The following is a 22,791-nucleotide window of genomic DNA, read 5'->3' as shown; positions in this document are numbered from 1 at the left end:
CCAGAACAGTCTAGCAACCCCATATCTCCCTCAGGCTGGCTCTTCCTGGCACAGTCTGCCTCCAGACTGACACCTGCCACTCATGGATCTGTTCATCACTGTGACTTTCTGTCTTTTCAAGAATGCCATATAAATTGTCGTGAAATCATTTATAGGACATTGTAAAAAGTATGTAACCTTTTGAGAGAAGATTTTAATGATTTTGAAAAACTAACACTGAAAAACTTACTATGAAGTTCCCTAGAATGGAATATGATATTCTATTCAATCTGGATACTGACAAAAGTAACGAGACCAAGGATCAATGAAAAATTTGGAAACATGTATAAGATACGTGAACTCTTCAACTACTATTTTAACTTTCTTAGCTACTTTAAAATTTTTTTAAATTTTTGGGTCTTCATGGTTGAAGTGTAATGAGGAGGAGGGAGACTGGGAAGGGGTGGGTGGGGTCAGGCTGGTAGGACCCTGCTCGCCACAGTGACAGGGCCTGTATCCTAATCCACAACCAAGAGTTAGTCCCTAAAGGGTATGAAGCGGGGTTGGGAGGGGGAGGGGGGATGACAAGATCCCACTTATACTTTAAGAAGACAGGCCTGCTGGTGATGTGGAAATGGGACTGAGGAGGACCATGGCAGACCTGGGGACCAGTCCGAAGGCAGGCGCTGTAGTTGCATGTGAGATGCGGGAGGCTTGGAGAAGGATGTCATTTTTGAATGAACTGAGCACTTAAACGTAAATAATACTGGACAGCAAAGCCTCTCGGGGGAGGCACTGTGTGCGCGGGGCATCGAGGATGAGCAGACATTCTCCAGACAAAGGAGGTGTGTATTCAAGGTTCCAAACCCTGCCTGCAGAGCGCCAGGACCGGGACAGCTGCCAGGGGTCCAGCAAGGTGAGTGAGCGGCTGTCAGGAGCATCTCACCTCTCCACCGACTTCCCACAGATCGTGTCCCACTTGTCTCTGAGCTCACTCAGCATGTCGTCCAGCTTCAGGTTGTCGTCAGCCAGGGAGGTCTTCTCCTTCAGAGAACGCCCAGTCCTGTTGGTGGTGTCATAGACAGAATGCTTGGCTCCGAGGGATTTCTGAAACTCCTGTACATCCAACAAGAGAACAGCATGCATTTCTACTTGGGACTGATACACAAATAGGTAAAAGACAGTGAAAGAGGCATCCCTCTTAAATAAATGGAGACATTAGCCATCATCAAGTCACAAGGTGTAGTGCGTACTCAACAGGGAACACACCAGGGTAGAGAAGAACCTTTAAACTTTCAAATGGAAGGGTTAACTTTTTGCAGAAGCCAAGCACCTACTATTACCAAGAACCTATTATTATTAAGAGCACCTACTATTATCAAACAAAACAATTTCAAAGCAAAACAAATCATGAATCTCTTGTAGACATAAACTACAAACAGTATAAATAGTTATGGTAAAGTGGAATTGCTAATAAACTATTGAGAGACCCACGAGCCCAGAGAGGAAAATGTAGCTAATACTCTATGAGTAAGTATGGGTCCAGTCTGGACACAGAATGACCCAGTAATGTATAAACTTACTACAGTTGTTTTTTATTGTCAAAAAGATTTTCTGTCACACATTTTGGATTCTCACTGTAATGTTACATGTATTTTATCTGTGAGCCAGGATAAGGGGAAAAGAACCATAGCTCTGGTTCTGTGTTTGGACCCACTCATTCTAGGCATACCTGGGGAGGCCACGTCCCTCCTCCTCACAACCACAACACCCTACCCAAGTCTCCAAAGGTGTATAGATAACTTTCCACTACCAAACAGCTACATGGCTAATATGACACCTGTATTTTTCAGCTTTTACAGTATTAGTGAACCCTTCATGTTTGTGTGTGTATATATGCATGTGGGGGAGGGATGAATTCTAATCTTTCTATATAACTCAGTTATAAGCTTTCATAGAGCAGGGGTATTATCTCTGTAGGACCCTTATTATCATCTTGCATTTTGTGGGTGTTTGTAAATATTTAATAGAAAGAGTAAGACAACTGCTATTGAATACATAATCTCAGTGATGAGAAGAAAAAAGGTCAACTTCATGGGCAGCTTAAAAGCTCATAACATATCAAGGAAACACAAACATGGAGATTCTCAATCCTGGTAGCACATTAGAATCACCCCAGGCAGTAAAATGCTATGCAAATGTAATTTCCCAAATAACCTCGAGGTTACAATTACCTAATAAATTGTATTGCCTTAAAAATGTTACACACTTGAAGTATTTCACTAATACCACACTATTTATATCTTTTATAATAGGAGGCAACTACATCTGGGAATTTTTTGGCAATAAATCCCATCACAATATGTCACTATTTCTGTAGTCTGTTTTCTGTAATTATTATTTTTTTCATGTTTTTCGAAACAGAACGCTAGCTTCAGAATCATGGTATTGACACAGATTTTCTTATACAAATGTTACAGCTGAATACAGGATAGAGTCAAACTTTTTAAAGACAAAAAGTATCCAAACGATGAACAGAAAAGACTTCTTTTAAGACTGGCTTAACGTACCCTGTTATCTCAGAGAAATGGTGACTGGCGACAGGTCTCACAAAGAAAAAGAAATCTAATAGGGTTCTTCACACATTCTTATTTCCAGGATTCTCTACCTTAAATATGCAGTATGCTTTCATCAGACTGCGTAACACAACGTCTATGCTCAAGTTCAAACAAGGCATTCTATTTTGAGAAGGAGGGGAGGGGAAAGGGTGCTGATCACCGTCTCTGGGCTGCCAGTGCGATGCGGCAGCTCCCAGGCAGAGGGGCCATCAGGACAAGCCACTCGTAAGCCTTCATCCAGCCAAAGAAAGGACCTCAGCATGTTCCCCCATCATCCTAGGATCCTGACCCCTAGAGCTGGTCAGGCCCACGAACGGAAGCAACCAGCCTGGATGAACACGAGGGCTAGAATTTTCTGATGATGACAAAACTTATATCACTCAATCTTTTCCAGCATTTTAAAAGCTATCATGTTTCAAGCCAATGATTTATATGTAGATGCCTAAGATTGTAAAATGGTTTGCAGGGACGGTCTCCTTTTACCCACATCCTCACCCTGAGGGCCGATGATCACTTTACAAACAGAATAATAGAAAGACCCAAATTCAAGAGAGTTGGGGAGGATGGGGGGAGGGATTTTCTTTGAATGGCATGAGGTAGGAATATAAAAGGCAGAAAACATAAAACACAGTGTTTCCATATCTTCTTGTCTACACAAGGAAGCCAGTGACTATGTCTTTGAGGGGAGGGGTGGAATTTCACGCACATACACAGTAATACCAATTTAGGAAGTGGCAACCAATTTTCCCCACTGCACTGTATATAGGAATATATATGGCAAAATCTACGTTCCTTTTAGTACATAATTATGTTCTGCATGGCATTTGGTCTATGAACGAAATTACAAGACAAGGCAGTTGTGATAAACCGAAGTGCCAATGTTCGGCCTCTAGAAATCCTTTATGTGTTTTAGATTGTGGAAGACTTCCAGTTTTAATTCTGTGTGTTTTCTTTTAACAGTTAACCCTGGAATCATAATGGAATGATCACTTGACCAATGTAAAGGGCAATTGGTTTTAAATTTAATACAGGTCCACGTTGGACAGCCTTTTTCTCCAGTGATGAATAAATACACAATCAGGTAGGAATTTAAAAGTGACCCTGAGATATACAACGACACAATGTGCTTTTCTTAACTGCAGACCCACCTTATGCTGTGCCAGTTGTGCTTTGATTTTGTCTGGGTCGTTGGCAATTTCCAGTTCAGAATCCAAAGACTTCTCTGACTCTTCCAGCCATTCCATAAGCTTACTCCAAGCTTCATGGAACTGTAAAAGAAATTCACATCTTTGTCCAGAAAATTTTCAGGCATATTCACTAGATTTGAAATCTAGTACATTTCTAAACAGAAACTGATATTAATGGAAATGTTAACAATTATACATTCAAAATTCTCCCTGAAGAAGAACAAGAAAGAATATTTTCATCAGCAGATTACAAAATGTCTTGTTGACGCTCAGCTTTTGTGGTCATGCCCCGTGGTCACTTTGTTATAACTCATTCAAACATGTCAGCTTTAACAAAAATAGAAGTGAGCCTAGAAGCAGTTAGGGAGCATCAGGCAGAATGTCCCACCCTTTCTTTTGTTTAATAAATAATGTAAGCGTAGACTGGCATGCTTTATATTATCCCATAGGTCTCTTACATTGCTTTTCATTTTTTTTCATTTGGCTTTCTGTCTCCTGTTCTGATTGGAATCTAAAATACAACACAAATGAACTTATCTACAAAACAGAAACAGACTCACAGACATAGAGAACAGACTTGTGGTTGCCAAGGGGGAGGGAGCGTGGGGGAGGGATGGAGTGGGAGTTTGGGATTAACAGATGCGAACTAGTATATATAGGATGGATAAACAACAAGGTCCTACTGTATAGCACAGGGACCTATATTCAATATCCTGTGATAAACCATAATGGAAAAAAACATGAAAAAAAATAGATAGATGTATAACTGAATCACTTTGCTGTATAGCAGAAATTAAACACAACATTGTAAATCAACTATACGTCAATAAAATTAAAAAAATAATAATGTAAGCTTCCACTGTTGTCTCTTGACAGATCTGGATTTACTTCTAAGGTGGTGTTTAATTCTTATGCTAAGAAAGAGGCACAAAAAAGGGAGAAGGGAAAGGATAAAGTTTGTAAATTCATTTTAACAAAAAGAGGGCATTACTTTCCTATTTAATGCAAAGACAGTTCAACATCTTTCTTGCTGCTATACAAATCCTCACATCAATGCCTGAGCCTCACATACTGGTTTTATACTTAAGAGCACCCACAATACTCGAGTTCTAACAAAATAGAATTCTCTTTCGCGTCTACAACCTTGAACTATTCTGGTGCTATATATACTTGATTTCAGCTGTGGTCTCTTTTCTGCTTATCATAAAGAAATAGTAGGTACTATTTTTGGATACCAAACTGGGAAATTAGTTATAAATTATTTCTTCCAAGGAACTAAAGGGAACAGATACATGACAAAAACCTAAGTAATCAAAATAAAATCTGTTTTATATCAAAGAACATTAATAGTGAAATAACAAAAAGACATTTGATACTAAGCACAGTGAGAGCACAGAATCACAAAGCTGCAAAGGTCCACTGGAGACTGTCTCGTTAGAGACCTGCTCTCCCCACACGTCCCTCCCACAAATCTAGTCAACTTAGACATGAAAACAGGGAGGCCAGAATAGGCACATAAATTGCCCAAGTCAGAGAACTACAGCCAAGATCTGAGCCAAAACCTGAGGTATTAGAACAAATAAATAAATAAACAGCTAGTGATGCCAGCTTGTCTTTTTTTTGGCATGCAGGATCTTAGTTCCCCGACCAGGGATCAAACCCGTGCCCCCTGCAGTGGAAGCATGGAGTCCTGACCCCTGGACCGTCAGGGAAGTCCCTGTCAGCTTGTCTTTCTACAGACAGTACAGCCTATAACAAATGGATGGTAAGTACAGTGGTACAAACGCACAGGTTCTGAGGCTGGTCCTGCTCTCAAAACTATTTAGAAGCCGTACAAATAGCAGAAATGCCATCTTTTTGCACCGAGAACAGTGGAGAATCCTTATCAATTCAATTCAACAGACTGAGAAAATAAAATTGACTCGATAGAGAAAGGAGGAAGAGGGTGGCTGACTGGCTACTGGCATCCATGAGACCTGAGTAAATCAGATGCTCATAACTCAGAACGCCTCCACTACAGACGACAGGGCTGCACACACGGTGAGAAAACGTCAGGCTTGGCATGAGGACTGTCTTAAAAAAACATTCGAGACCGATTCTATTCTAAGGACTCATTTATTACATGGGACATACCATACCTCCCCTTCAAAAAGGGACACGTGGCCTGTAATCCAATCACAGCACAATGTGTCATTTCTCCAGCCTTTAAACATTTTATGCTGGACAGCTTTAAATGCTGAAACACTGGACTCCCAGGTCATCCTCTGCATCGCCCAGCCGAGCCTAGCTCCCCAAATGACGGCGCCCAACAGCAATGCCGCACAAATGTAATGGAATGGGGCAGAAACAGTCATTATAAAATTCACCCTCAATATTATTACACAAAGTTCCTAGTAAAAATCAAAGATATATGCCAAGCAAGGTGGGTGCATCTTCCTCTTCCCTGGAGTACAGAGATGCATAACTGCACTTCTCTGTGTTTAGTCTAGAACAGAATATGAATAACAGATGAAGGAAGGAAGGAAGGAAAGTTCCATGTGAGAGTCCCTAGATTAAAAAAAGCAGCCCCCCACAGTGGTTGAGAATCTGCCTGCCAATGCAGGGGACACGGGTTCGAGCCCTGGTCTGGGAGGATCCCACATGCTGCGGAGCAGCTACGCCCGTGAGCCACAACTACTGAGCCTGCGCGTCTGGAGCCCGTGCTCCGCAACAAGAGAGGCCGCAACAAGAGAGGCCGCGACAGTGAGAGGCCCGTGCACCGCGATGAGGAGTGGCCCCCGCTCGCCGCAACTAGAGAAAGCCCTCGCACAGAAACGAAGACCCAACACAGCCCAAAATAAATAAATAAATTTATTAAAAAAAAAAAAAAGCAGACCCCCCAAGATTCAAACAGTTAATTTAAAGGTGGGATGAAGCTGTATCCAAATATTAGAAAAGAAAGGAAGCCCTGCCAACAAGTGTACGGATTTGGAGAAGTGAAGAGAAACAACCAGCTCAGACCCAGAGTATGCCTTCAGAAAGCTGTCTGGGGGCTACACGTGCGAAAGTCTGGTTTTGGAACTAAACACAAGTAGCAATATAATAAAGCAGAATGCCTCACTCTAAGTATGAGAGTGGAGGTTGAACGGACAAGGAAAACCAACCAACCCAACAACAAAACTGTGGAGCCCTTTTTTTGGGCCCCAATGATAACGGCCCATCTGTGATATCAAGATATGATCAGTCCTTCCAAGGCTGGTCCCCAGGGCCTGGAGTTGCTGCCAGGTCAGAAAGTGATGTCATCGTCCAAACTGAGGCCATGGCCTTTTTAGGAAATAAACACCTTGGCTTCATGCCATGATTGTTACACAAAACACAGCCTGCCATAAAAGCACTTTAATAACATAACGCGCATTTAATAACATAACATAGACCTGATTCATTGCCAAGTTCAGAGGATCTTTATAAAGGTTTACCTGCTTGGCCCTCTTCCTTGCATCATCCAAAGATCTTCCTCTTTCTACTAAGCGCTGGACCACTTTCTCCCAGCGGCTCTGTACACTGATAAGCAGATTCTTAATGAGAACGACATCTTGTTTCTGACTGAAATACTTCAGGTGGGTTCCAGTTTTGTCCAGCTCTATGATCTGCTCCCGGTGAGAATTTACTTCATTGGCAAAGACCTTTCCCAAAAAAAAGGGAGGTGGGTACAATCAGAAACAAAGGAAAAACGGATCTATCTTGAAAATACTTCCGGGATCATAAGCTGGTTTCAAAGGACAAAAGAAAGTGTTCAAACTACCAAAGTTATGCTTTTGCTATTAAAACAGCCTGATGTCTAAAAAGGTCTGAGAAGGGACTGCTGTCCATCCGGGATGCAGCTTACCTTGTGTTCATCAATTTGAAACAAGACGGTGTCCAAGATAAGGCTTGGCCGGGAAGCCACGTTTAGGGTCTGCTCCGCCTGGGTGAGCCAGTTGATGAAGTCCTGGAGGGAACTGTGGAATTCCATTGCCAAGGTGAGGGCCTCTTCCAGTTTAACCTGCAAAGACAGATTATTTAGTATTTCATGGTATTCAAGGTTTCCCGCCTCCCCCCTCCCCGCCCCAACAAGTTTAACCACTCTCTGGCAGATTTCCTTCCCATCCATACTTTATTTATGCATAGTCTGTATCCCCCAAACAGTTTTTGAATACTGGCTAACCAAGCCCCTTCAAGTTTAGTGAGAAGCATCTCACTGCAGCTAAAACAACTTTAATATACACTAAAATTGTGGTTTGGGGACAATTAACCACAGAATTACTAAACAGAATCTAGAAAAAGAAAATTTGACATGCATACAATTCATTCTGGGGGTCAAAATACTATGAAATATATATACATTATGCTCTGTCAGCCAGGGCGTATAATCTAGTATTCCTAGCCTATCATTTTTATAGCATTAAATAGTAAGATTTTTAATGCCCCCTCATGGATTTTTGTTATGTAAGTGCTTATTATATATACAATCATCTCACTTTCTTGGTCTCCCTCCCTCCTCACCCCTGCCTTACATACAGCCTGCCTTTTGCTTAATAAGTGTGATTAGAATTACTTAACCACCCAGAATTCAAGTGGTTCACAGATTTAAACTATATCTAGTTAACACTTGATCTATGATATACCTTTATCTATGTCTGAATAGATTCCTTCAACTGTGTTCTCCTGCGTTAAGACAGAATACTATTTTCAGCTGAGCCCATGAAATGTCCAAACGTATACAAAGAAAATTTAAACACGAATCATTAGATGTTCCACTGACAATTCTACTCGGAGTTAAGGTAAGACCCATGAAATGAAACAGTGAAAACATTCATGCTATGATATCCATCAAGGCACATACTTTCCTTTCATTGAGTTTGGTTTCCACCGATTCCCATTTTTCTTTCAAGTTATTTATGTCTTGGTCAATATTTGTCTCTGCAGATTTGGGGCATCTTGCAAGCATCTGCTGGCCTTTCTGCATCAGACTCTTATATGTTTCTTCTTTAACATCAAAGGCAGCACAGATTTCCTAAATGGAGATATTCCCCCCCCCCAGGTTATATCATTTTTAAGAGAACAAAATCTCAGAGCTCTTTTTCCGTGTCATCAATCCCAAGCCCCTTATTATATACTCAACTCCGTCCAGCACACAGAATAACCCTGACACATTCAAACTTTCCACTATACTAAAAGAACACCTAAACCTATAGCCACACTCTGCCTACCAAGAAATCTTAGAAATGGTGCTATTGTTATCAATCCACCCCACACGTGAAGCAGTAATGTTAAATGTTATCAAGAAAGGTTTCAATGTACAGTAACCAATCAGCTCTGTGGCCTTGGGCAAGTAACGTAACTTCCCTGAGCCTCGATTTCCTTCTCTGTAAAATGGGTTCTCTAAGTCTCTCCTAGGAACACAATACAACGACTGTAATATTGTTTTTTTGGTATAATTTAATTCTATGCTCAGAAGACATACAGTGGATGGAAGGTCAAGACCCAGTACAGTAAGATATTTAAGTTGATGACGCAGACTTTGGAATCACAGTAGCCAAACTTGTGGTCCTATGAATATTCTTCTCACTTATAACATTTGTAAAGCTTTCAACTAGAATGCAGTGTGTATCTTCTATAGAGAATATAAAAATACTGCTTAAACAAATTTAGAATTTAAGATAAATGAAACACCAGTTACACTCACGTCAAAAGTAAGACCAGTTCTATTCCATTGATTCAATTATAATGTGAGTCAAATCATAGCTCCCACTGAAAAATTACATACTATCTAACATTTCCAACTTTTTAATTTTTAAAATTGAGATACAATCCATAAAAATCAGCATTTTAAAGTCTAGAATTCAGTGTTTTTAGTATATTCATAAGGCTGTGCAACCATCACTACTAATTCTAGAACATTTTTATTGCCTCAAAACTTTGTAATTTCTCAAACCTTAAAAAAATCCTTCTCTAAATATATTTACAATATCACCCACTGAAAGCTTTAATCAAAGCAAAGCTTCTAAATACAGCTAAATCTCAGGAAACAGTAACACTCTAAGTTTTCTAGTTTCCTTCATGTCTAACAGAACCAAATCCAAAGAACATGACTAAAACAGTATTACAAGTATCAGTAACTCTTTAGAATTTCTTAAATCATGGAATTCTATAACCTGGCAAATGATATCAGCAAACATCCTACCCAAACCAAATATGCTGATAAGTAATATTTTTCTAAAATAAAATATTCTAAAGATAAGCTCTGTGCTTTCCAACTTTTTACTTATATTCTTCTAAATTACCATTTAAAAATATTTGTTTATTAGAGAACCACCTCACTCATGTTTGTTCAAGAATTCATTAAACTTATACTTAACGGACTGTAATAGCTATGCAAGTACTTCTAGGAAAGTAAGGAGGTATCTGGAAGACAGCCAGATTTTATGGAAAAGACAAGTGCTCCCAAGTTATTTAGTCAATTACTTTTTCAGTGAACAAATGGGTCCCTTGTGGCACCAAGAAAACAACATATTAACAACAAGAAAACCACATACACAATGATTTTCTAAAAGAAGGAATAGAGATTCTAGAAAATTCTCTACTGGATTAATAGGATTTATTTTAACTGCTCATAGCAATTGTGAAACGAATAAGATGTTACTTCTGTTGTATTTCTTCACTCCACCTACAAGATGGTCACTTCCTCTCCAAATCATCAAATTCAAAATTATTCCCAACAAGTGCAGTTTTATTAGTAAGATCTTACAACAACACTAGGCATGACTAAAGAGTACAGACTTTCACGTACAATGGCCCATTTCTTTTGCCAAATCCCTAAGTACTTCTACTTTTATTTCCTAAGAAGCATTCAACATTGGAAAAAGACTGTTTTCTCTTAGAACTGTTAGAGCTAAATTATGATGGGACATGAATAGGCAATGTCAATAGGTCAAATGTAGTCTAAATTTAATTCCTCAGCCCATACTGCTAGGAAAGAAAGCCAGAGTCTCAAGTTTCATTATTTTTCCTCCTCATCTTTAAGGGTTGACAGCGCTACAGACTCCGGGCGGGAACAGCCCGCAGGCATGATGTGATGCTCCGGCTTAGACAATTAAACAGAAGCCCCCTCTTGTCCAAACCTGGTGGGTGTGAGGTTGAAGATACGGCCCCATCACCATTAAAAGGAGCAAATATGTAACTTTGTTTTCACAGAACAAGAACATATTTTCCAGCCTTCCATGAAACTGGGTGGGAATCTCATGCTCACAGCAGTAATTTTTAAGTCCATTCTGATTCCTTTAGGGATTTTTCTTTCCACTCAAGGAGCCACAGTTCATAATTTACCCAATGTTATATTACTATCCATACAAGTTTATCATTTTATGGGGGAAGGTTTGCTTCTAAAAAATGCCTAGACTGCTAAAACCTCTTTTCATACACTGACACACTAAACTTTAAAATAAAGAATAGGTTCTGACTTTAAAAATGTAATCAACAGTGTTTCTAGCACTTACGTATAGAGATTTCTGCTGCAAAACTGGATATCCTTTAAACCTTCTCCCACAGTTTGTTGATCACCAGGGCCTACACAAAATGGTCAGTTTCTTAATCTGAGGCTAGAGCTGTAGGAAATAATATAGTTACCATGTGGGCATTAAGCTGTTCCCTGGCTGTTTCCGGTAAACCTCCCAGAGGCTTGGATGCTAACAGATGGCGCTCCGTGTCTGTCAGCCACTGTTGCAAATCCTCGATTTCGCCGTGGAACCCTTTAGCCTGGAGTGAGAGAGAGGTTCAAGTTTGGGCCCCAGATATGGTCACTTTGAAGCCAAAAATGAAGCTTAAACAATCCCAGCCTGCTAAGCCTCTCCATGCATTTTGAACAAGGGCAGGGGCCTCTGGACCACTTGCTTTTCTTCAGCAGGAGAACCAGCAATAAAACTATCATGCTAAGAACTGGAGAGCTGTGTTCTTCTCAGCTCTGTCCTTTAGCCCACTTATTTTTACTCTTCTCCTTGAAGTATAAAAACTAAACAGGGGTGTGAAAACCAATAAAAGAATGCCATGCCATCTTGGTCTTGAAGGCACCAGAAAGTTTCAGGATTTATTCTCTCATTCACCTGGCGCAAGGCACCATCCAGCTGCTGCTTCCTTTGTTCTGTTTTTTCCAAAACATTTTGCCAGCGTTGATTCAAAACCTCTAGCTTGTTCTGAAGGTTGCTCGCTTCTTCTCCGGCACTTGATTCGATTAGATCATTTCCTGCTTTATTCACGGCTTCCACGGTGGACTGATGGGCTAATACATCATTTTGGAGCACCTGAAAATATTCAGATAACACTTAATATGTTCGCTAGTTTGTAACATGCTAGCATCGCTTCTAATGCAATTCTTTTATTTCCTGGTTATGAAACGTTCTGAAGCTAAAACATATACATAGAATTTTAATACTAATGAACTTTTTAAAATGGTGAACTTCCTTTCCCTTAACTTTGCAGCTTTATTGGGTATCTCTTCAATCTACCAACATCCCCTGAAATGATTATGTTGAGAACATTGCTAGTTCTTCCCATTAGAAGAGTTTTGCAATTGATGACATTAAGTACATAGAGATTATAGTTAAAAGGCTCTAAAACTATTCATTCGATTCAAGCTCACTTTAATTGAACTTAATTTTCATGTCCTGAGTAAACAATTTCAAAGATATATATTGCTATGTGTTCAAATATAAAATTAATACATTGCCATGTTTTACAATTAGCACTCTTAAAAAGGAAACATGAGAGATTACTACAAGCAACTATATGCCAATAAAATGGACAACCTGGAAGAAATGGACAAATTTTTAGAAATACACAACTTTCTGAGACTGAACCAGGAAGAAACAGAAAATATGAACAGACCAATCACAAGCACTGAAATTGAAACTGTGACTAAAAATCTTCCAACAAACAAAAGCCCAGGAGCAGATGGCTTCACAGGTGAATTCTATCAAACATTTAGAGAAGAGCTAACACCTATCCTTCTCGAACTCTTCCAAAATACAGCAGAGGGAGGAACACTCCCAAACTCATTCTACGAGGCCACCATCACCCTGATACCAAAACCAGACAAAGATGTCACAAAGAAAGAAAACTACAGGCCAATATCACTGATGAACATAGATGCAAAAATCCTCAACAAAATACTAGCAAACAGAATCCAACAGCACATTAAAAGGATCATACACCATGATCAAGTGGGGTTTATCCCAGGAATGCAAGGATTCTTCAATATACGCAAATCAATCAATGTGATACACCATATTAACAAATTGAAGGAGAAAAACCATATGATCATCTCAATAGATGCAGAGAAAGCTTTTGACAAGATTCAACACCCATTTATAACAAAAACCCTCAGGAAAGTAGGCATAGAGGGAACTTACCTCAACATAATAAAGGCCATATATGACAAACCCACAGCCAACATCGTCCTCAATGGTGAAAAACTGAAACCATTTCCACTAAGATCAGGAACAAGACAAGGTTGCCCACTCTCACCACTATTACTCAACATAGTTTTGGAAGTTTTAGCCACAGCAATCAGAGGAAAAAAAAGAAATAAAAGGAATCCAAATAGGAAAAGAAGAAGTAAAGCTGTCACTGTTTGCAGATGACATGATACTATACATAGAGAATCCTAAAGATGCTACCAGAAAATTACTAGAGCTAATCAATGAATTTGGTAAAGTAGCAGGATACAAAATTAATTGCACAGAAATCTCTTGCATTCCTATACACTAAAGATGAAAAATCTGAAAGTGAAATTACGGAAACACTCCCATTTACCATTGCAACGAAAAGAATAAAATATCTAGGAATAAACCTACCTAAGGAGACAAAAGACCTGTATGCAGAAAATTATAAGACACTGATGAAAGAAATTAAAGATGATACAAATAGATGGAGAGATATACCATGTTCTTGGATTGGAAGAATCAACATTGTGAAAATGACTATACTACCCAAAGCAATCTACAGATTCAATGCAATCCCTATCAAACTACCACTGGCATTTTTCACAGAACTAGAACAAAAAATTTCACAATTTGTATGGAAACTCAAAAGCCACTGAATAGCCAAAGCAATCTTGAGAAAGAAAAACGGAGCTGGAGGAATCAGGCTCCCGGACTTCAGACTATACTACAAAGCTACAGTAATCAAGACAGTATGGTACTGGCACAAAAACAGAAATATAGATCAATGGAACAGGATAGAAAGCCCAGAGATAAACCCACGCACATATGGTCACCTCATCTTTGATAAAGGAGGCAAGAATATACAGTGGAGAAAAGACAGCCTCTTCAATAAATGGTGCTGGGAAACCTGGACAGCTACATGTAAAAGAATGAAATTAGAACACTCCCTAACCCCATACACAAAAATAAACTCAAAATGGACTAAAGACCTAAATATAAGGCCAGACACTATCAAACTCTTAGAGGAAAACACAGGCAGAACACTCCATGACATAAATCACAGCAAGATCCTTTTTGACCCACGTCCTAGAGAAATGGAAATTGAAAACAAAAATAAACAAATGGGACCTAATGTAACTTAAAAGCTTTTGCACAGCAAAGGAAACCATAAACAAGACGAAAAGACAACCCTCAGAATGGGAGAAAATATTTGCAAATGAAGCAACTGACAAAGGATTAATCTCCAAAATATACAAGCAGCTCATGCAGCTCAATATCAGAAAAACAAATAACCCAATCCAAAAATGGGCAGAAGACCTAAATAGACATTTCTCCAAAGAAGATATACAGATTGCCAACAAACACATGAAAGAATGCTCAACATCATTAATCACTAGAGAAATGCAAATCAAAACTACAATGAGATATCATCTCACACCGGTCAGAATGGCCATCATCAAAAAATCTACAAACAATAAATGCTGGAGAGGGTGTGGAGAAAAGGGAACCCTCTTGCACTGTTGGTGGGAATGTAAATTGATACAGCCAATATGGAGAACAGTATGGAGGTTCCTTAAAAAACTAAAAATAGAACTACCATACAACCCAGCAATCCCACTACTGGGCATATACCCTGAGAAAACCATAATTCAAAAAGAGTCATGTACCACAATGTTCACTGCAGCTCTATTTACAATAGCCAGGACATGGAAGCAACCTAAGTGTCCATCAGCAGACGAATGGATAAAGAAGATGTGGCACACATATACAATGGAATATTACTCAGTCATGAATAGAAACAAAATTGAGTTATTTGTAGTGAGGTGGATGGACCTAGAATCTATCATACAGAGTGAAGTAAGTCAGAAAGAGAAAAACAAATACCGTACGCTAACACACATATATGGAATCTAAGAAAAAAAAAAAAAGTGGTCATGAAGAACCTAGGGGCAAGACGGGAATAAAGGCGCAGATCTACTAGAGAATGGACTTGAGGATATGGGGAGGGGGAAGGGTAAGCTGGGACAAAGTGAGAAAGTGAGAGAGTGGCATGGACATATATACACTACGAAACGTAAATAGCTAGCTAGTGGGAAGCAGCCGCATAGCACAGGGAGATCACCTCGGTGCTTTGTGACTACCTAGAGGGGTGGGATAGGGAGGGTGGGAGGGAGGGAGACACAAGACAGAAGAGATATGGGGATATATGTATATGTATAACTGATTCACTTTGTTATAAAGCAGAAACTAACACACCATTGTAAAGCAATTATACTCCAATAAAGATGTAAAAAAAAAAAAAAAGGAAACAAATGATCACAGAATACTCTTTTATCGTCTCTGGTTTTAAGGGTGCTAGAATTAACTGCTAGGGTGACAGGAAAGAACCCCAGGAGGCCCTAACATTAAAGGGAAAGAGATTTCACCATTTACTGGGGAATACGTGCGTCCAGCATTCCACGATTTAGCTGTTCTCTTACTAGAAAATACGATATGAAATGCCTATGACAGATCCCAGTAAATAATGCCTTCTTATTCTATTATCCTGTGGGAATGTAAGAATAGATTAAAAACACTTAAATGCACTAACATGGGGCAAGAGTGGTAAGTGCAAAAAGCAACTGCAGGCTAAAAAAATCAATTTCTTATACTGAAAAGAATTACCTCAAAGAACAAATACAACTTAGTAATAGTTTCCTTTCAAGAAGACTGCTATGCTTTTGGAAACCAGAAGAAACCTTCCTCAATTGTTGGTAAAAGTCTGTGATAACCCTTCCCCCTACACTCAGACTCGGGTTGGCAACAGGAGAGAAGAGGAGTGTCATCTGTCGTCCTGGGAGGGACAACCCACATCTGGGAAACCCAGACCAGAAGGATTTCAGCCGAGGGCACAAACCGTCCATGATCACTGTTCCTCTGACTCCATCCACTTGTGTTCTGGGGCATCTGGTGAGGGAGGGTTTTTCAAAAGCTATAAAATCAACTGAGTAAGGAGTGATCTTTATAAGAAGCAGGTACTTGGATATGTTATCGTAGGAACCACTTTCAAAAGGTAAGAGTTAAATATTTTCACAGTCAAAACATAAAAGATAATTCTATAAAATTCGTTCTTACAAATGGTCGGAGCCCTGCTACATAAGCCACGGCCTAGGAGCCAGAGAAGAAGGCGGGACAGGGATGGGAATCTCCCCTCCCTTCCTCCAGCAATTGTGCTGGCAATTCTGAGTCCTTGAACTTTGACCTTCAGAAATGGAAGCAGAGCAGGGAGTGAAGGATTGGGAGTTTGGGGTCAGCAGATGCCAACTAGTATATATGGAGGGTGGATAAACAACAAGGTCCTACTCTATACCACAGGGAACTATATTCAATATCCTGTGATAAAATATAATGGAAAAGAATATATATGTATAACTGAATCACGTTGCTGTACAGCGGAAATTAACACAACATTGTAAATCAACTATACTTCAATAAAATTTTTTAAAAAAGAAAGAAATGGAAGGAGAAAAGATCCCTGACTAAAGGAAACTAAAGGTCCCTAACTCATCTCCGCCAAAATAACTGGACCAGGCTGCCGCATGTTCCCACCTCTACCATCTTCTACAAAGTTCCTGTCACTGATGTATGTGACTTTTAGGACAATGGCTGAGTTTATGAAAATGTAAATGCTATAAACTCACACTATGAGAATAAACATTTTGGTTACATGCAGAGTCAGTCTGACTGGTCATTACTGCTCTTAGCAAAGGTATAATATAGATATTAAATATAATAGATATATTAAATATTATATTTAATATTATTAAATATTAAATAATAGATATTAAATATTAATGATGCAAAATAAGTCCTAATTGCTTAATCAGATATGGCTGGGCAATGATTATAAATACAGATAGAAAGAGGTAAAAAAGGAAGAAAAATTTAAATTAGGGAACAATTACTGTGGGGAAACACATGAAGGAAGAAGAACTAAAGCAAGAATAATCAAAAATATCATGATCTTAAGGTGCTATAAATCCCTTATTTTAAAATGCTGTTAATATGTAAAATAATCAAATGTTTCTATATGATAATCAAGGAAAACTTATTTAAGATTAGGATTAAGGACCTAACTTTAAGTAAGATACCACTATAATGTGAATGTTAAAAGTTCTATGAAAGCCTGCTGAATGTCAGGATAAACTCTACTGGGCATAATATTCTATTCACTAAGCCTCGTTGACTTAAGACAGGGAATTTTCTGTTAATAATCATCAACCAAGTGCCACAAAGATGACAACAATATGAAACTATTTTACATATATCTCAAGATAAAAATTTTCCACTTATAAGCTTTCAATCAAGTACATGACATGTAAAAACTCTTCTAAACATAATAAATAGTTTAAAAAACTACCTCAGAAAGAAAAGGACTAAGACACAAAAAGCCAGTGAAAAGTAAGAGAAAGAAACAGAAGGACAAACCCCAACATGATGAGAGATGTACAGACAGACAGAAATATATGACAAGCCAAAAAGCAGCAAGGGAGAGACGCATGGAGGGAAGGGTGACCAGAGGAAACACACACGGAGCCTGCAGGACAACTGTGACTTGTCAGGCTGCCCCCAACAGCTTTTAAAACTATGTTACCTTCATCCAAGCACAGGTATAATCAGAAATTTAAACCTCCAGTGTTGGTCATGCAGCCCTCCTAAAATTTAGCCAGAAATTCCCCATTCTTGCTATTTTTGACAATAACTGCCTTGACCGATGAGAAAAACATTTTGATTATCACCTTTTAAGGAGTGCGTTGTAAGTAGTTCAACCTTATGTTGCCAATGTCAAATAGCAACGTGGGTTAAAACCATAAATGCCTAAAAAAGCAGCAGACCAGAAACAGCTGGTGACACTAGAAGTGCAGAGAGAAGAAGGAGAGGATGCAGTAACAGCTACGTACATGATGCTTGGCGAGTTCAATTTCAATGGCCTTGGGGTCTCCTCCGACAGGCTTCTGTTCGCTGAGCAAGCCCTCGGTGTGCATGAGCCACGCCAGCAACTCGTCCAGCGCGTGCTGGAACTGCCCCAGTGCTAACAGAGCGCCCTCCAGCTTGTGCTGCAGACAGAGAGGACAGGAAGACAATCAATCCACGAGTCTGATAGGATGGATGACCCACATTTATAAAACAAGAGTGAACTGTTCAATTGCTTCATGCTGCATAAGTCTTTAAGCAAATCCAATGAAGCCCAATCATCATATCCTCATATATTTTAAGTTTGAAACTTTGTGGTTAAAAAAAACAGCATGTGAGAAGCAGGAAATAAGAGAATTTAGGGGCTTCTGAAGTTTATGTCCAGGATCCCCTAATTTTACTTTTTAATAGTTATTTTACATTATTATATGAACCTGAAATTGGTATTTACCTGTCTGTTGATGATCCTCTCATCCAGACTGTCCCATATCAATTTCAGCTCCGTCAGTGGGTCCAGAACAGTGTGTTTATCACTTTCTTCTGTTACTTTCTTTAGCAGGAGCTCTGCCTGATGGTTCAGTCTCTCCATTTCTATCTGTTGTTGATACGCTTCTGACTTAAATTGCTATTTTTTTAAAAAAAGAGGCATACACGGAAAATTTGTTATACATCAGTAACTATTTTTTTATTTTTTTGGAATTTTTGAATTTTATTTTATTTATATTTTTATACAGCAGGTTCTCTTCAGTAACTTTAAACAAACAAAAATTCTACAGGTTAGATCTTTGTTCTAATCCATACTTTTTATTGGGGTGGAGTGAAGACGAATAAAATCTAACACAGGGTTTACTGATGAAAAAACTGTAGATAAAAAATGATTAAAAGAAATCTTTTCTCACACCTGAAACTAGCACAACATTGTAAATCAACTATATTCCAGTATAAAATAAAAATTAAATTAAAAAAAAGAAATCTTTTCTCTTTATTCAACGTTTTCTGATGGAACGATTTTTTATTTATAATTTTGCTATTTCACTTCTGTTCTCTACAATAAAGAACTAACAAATTTCAAGGATGAACTTCTTCCAGTGTCTAATTATACATACTCAATAAATGAGTTCTGAAATTATAGGAAAGAAGAAAACAAAATATATATTGACATATATGAAACCCAGAAAAAAAAAATCTCTAAGAAACTCACATTAATATTTCCTGCTCAAAACACACACACATCTTGCAGTCACTGAACACTCTGTGTTTTCTGTAGCTATGCTGTTTATTTATTTATGTATATTATTTTTCTTTGTGGCCATGCTATGCGGCTTGCGAGTCTTAGTTCCCTGACCAGGGATGGAACCCAGGCCCCGGCAGTGAAAGTGCTGAGTCCTAACCAATGGACCGCCAGGGAATTCCCTGCTATGCTGTGTTTATTAGTATTTATTTATCCTTTGCACTGACTCAGAATAACATTACTCTCACTTGGTGCTTAATGACATGTAGGTAATAATCCTGGCTTTGCCAACCAGTACAGGTTAGCCAGTGGTTACATGTAATAGGAAACTGTCTTTTCATAAAGTATTGATTTTAATCTCTAATAGTAAATAATTAAATAATAAACAATTAATGGCTAAGCAGTCTCTTAATTTTTTTCAAGCAAATTAAAATAATAATTAAAAATAATAACAAAAGCATAGTGAACACTTGCTATAGTCAAGTTGTTCTCAATAAACTTATAAAGAAAATCATTTTATCCCCAATTAAGCTAAGGACACAGAAGTGAGAGCAGTTAGATAACTTTTCTGAGGCCATTTGGCTAGTAAGTGGATGAAGGGAGATGCAACTTCAGACACCTGGTTTCAGGGCAATCACCTCATTCAGTGTGCTGTATGAAAACTACTGAGATATATGTAAAACCCAGATAAACCCTCCTTCACACCTGTAATTGTACATAAAGGATATCATGTGTTTAGCAGACAGAGCAAAAAAAACAAATCACAAACTAATGATGGTAACAGTAAAATTCTCAAGAAGAAACAATTTTTTTTCTAAATGAAATATTCTATATCACACTTAGAGATAAAAATGCTACTCTTTTAAAGCCAGATAATAATTTTATGTAAAAATCTAGTAGAGTTCATTGAAAGGGCTGTGATGTCTCTGTAGATAGAGACTTTAAAATTAGGGAGGAAATAGCTGCTCCCACTTTGATAAATGAGCATCAGCACAGAGGAATTCAGAGGAAACGGTTCAGCCATTTCCACAGCTGGAGATCAAGAACCACAAAGGAAAAAAATTATAGAGGAAAGCAGATGGGAAACAACAAGCATTTACAAAACAAACATTTTGGGAAACACTATGAGCCCATCCAATCCCATCCACCCACGGGATCCTTCTTTAGCCTGTTGGACTGATTGAATTACTCTGAACACAACGAAGAAAACAGAAATGTTGCTGTATATGTATCAGTGACAATAACACACTATGGAATAATAAAGTTCTAAAAATCCTTACAGTATAGTATACATATGTAATATGTCAGACACACACACACACACACGCCCCCATACCTCATCCTACACCCAGTATGAGGATATATGAAAGGCTATAAATCAAATCTTAGGAGTGCTTGACTCTCGGTACATAACATTTTGTTTTGCTAATTTGCATTTTCTGATTTTTCTATAATGAACAGGAATTGATTTAGTAAGAAAAACTACTAGTATTTTGTATCCTTTATTTAACGAGCACTTATACATGACCCATTATGTGCGGGCACTATATTAAACCAGTTCCATAATCAAAATGTAACACTTCAATTATATAAAATAAATTTGCATAAAGCATCCCATGAATCAAGAACTTAAAAATGCAACGTTTGATTGCATTGAACAAATGCAATTCAAATGCAATTGAATTGATGCAATTTCTCAGCCCCTACCCATACCTTCAGCTCCCCAATCTGCTGCTTGACAGTTTCAAGATCTGTTCCAATTGGAGACAATGAAGCCAATTTGCCACCTGCAATATCTACCCAGTCGAATATTGCCTGAAAAACACGTTAGGTCATGTTATTATAAGAGTATATTTGAAATTACTACAACACCTCAAGTGCGATAGAAAAGTATAATCATAAATCTATAAAGATATTAAGCAATGAGCCTGTTTTACAAATAAGATAAAAGTGGCAATATACTGGAACAGTTATCCCAAATATGAAATAGATGAAACCTCCAATTTTGCATCCAAATTTGCAGAAGAAATTCTATCTTGAATAGAATCTTAGAATATTGAGAACTTTCAAGAAAAGTCTATTTGAAAAAAAACGTTTTATAAATTCACCACACAAAATAAAATTCTCTGTACTCTGTCTGCCTAAAAGGCAGATTGTATAAATATATTGAAAGAAAAAGATTCAAACCCATCTGTTCATTCAAATAATCAAGAAGTTTACTGTTTGGCACGTGAAACAATCTGTCTCAAGTAAACTCTTCTGTATAACTGAGATTAGCATTAAAATCCTGCATGTATAATGATCAAGACCATTATTCTGAACTGCGACAAAACTTCAAAATCTCCTATCTTCTTGTTCGTTTTAGGCAACACAAACAATCTAAAAAGGCTCCACTCACATTTTTTTTTTTCAGGTTCTGAATACACAAAATTATTCTGCCGTTTAATGAAGTTGCCAGGCCATACAGTATTGAGAAAAAAACCTTGGGAAATATCTGGTAGTTTAAACTGATCATGATAAACCCTAAGAACTTAAGCAGCAACTTGGGAAATAAAATGCATTTCACTTTACAATCAAACCTTGAAACCTCTGGCGTGTCTGCAGCTTTGGACACTTACCTACAGCTCTTTTAATCCATCACTGCCTTTCATCCCCACACAGGTGATGCTACTGACCTAGGACCAGCAGGACCTGTGATGGGCCTTGTTTTTCTAGCAACAGTGATGAGACAAGCCTTCGTGTCCAGCTGTGAGCCTGACCTCCTGGGGCTAACGGCTGCAATGGTGGCAGAGCCATCTCCAGCCCCGGGAGAGGATACAACCTCTGTGACCCACCAAACGAATGTGAAAATCACGATCTGGCCTCACAGACGGACGTAGAGCCTGACTGGTTACTGGCCACTGCTATCCAACCAATAAATTATCACTTTGGTTAAAAAAAAAGAGGGGGGTGGTTATAATAAGGTGTCACTTGTAGTGAATTTTTTTATATATTTGCCAAGTTTAAAACACTTCTCTGCTGGCATAAAGCTGGGCTTGTGATATTTATTTTTATAAATATAGAAATGAAGTGGCCTAATAAAAGGGAAAAGATGTTCTCATCTGAGCTTTAAAAATAATATTCTCTTGGTGTTATGGAAATACTTAGAGAGGCCTTTTCCATATGGTTGGATGAAGGGTTCAACCCCTGACAGTCTGTTAGGAAATGGAATAAAGTTAAGGAAGGTAGGGAGAGAAATATCCCTGAGTTGGCCTCAACTGACAGGAGAATTTTTAATATTAAAAAAATAAACTTAAAAACTAGTTAATAAAGTGAATGAGAACCCTTGAGGGATGTGAAAAACAACCATCAAAAGGAATTATATACAT

At 38.4% G+C, this 22,791-nt stretch overlaps 1 protein-coding gene across 1 annotated transcript in view; it reads right to left on the bottom strand.

Annotated features, from left to right (window-relative positions):
- Nucleotides 1-22,791, bottom strand: part of DST (dystonin) — a 491,021-nt gene that overhangs the window by 27,917 nt on the left and 440,313 nt on the right. Inside the window, 10 exon segments of the mRNA XM_068559249.1 lie at nt 926-1,095; nt 3,746-3,865; nt 7,240-7,446; nt 7,650-7,805; nt 8,646-8,816; nt 11,429-11,557; nt 11,902-12,099; nt 18,180-18,335; nt 18,644-18,817; nt 21,137-21,238. Of these exon segments, the coding sequence (XP_068415350.1) occupies nt 926-1,095; nt 3,746-3,865; nt 7,240-7,446; nt 7,650-7,805; nt 8,646-8,816; nt 11,429-11,557; nt 11,902-12,099; nt 18,180-18,335; nt 18,644-18,817; nt 21,137-21,238 (1,583 nt within the window).

Source organism: Eschrichtius robustus, chromosome 12, assembly GCF_028021215.1.
Source record: "Eschrichtius robustus isolate mEscRob2 chromosome 12, mEscRob2.pri, whole genome shotgun sequence".
Taxonomy (NCBI): Eukaryota; Metazoa; Chordata; class Mammalia; order Artiodactyla; family Eschrichtiidae; genus Eschrichtius; species Eschrichtius robustus.
This window is presented reverse-complemented; position numbering and strand designations above follow the sequence as displayed.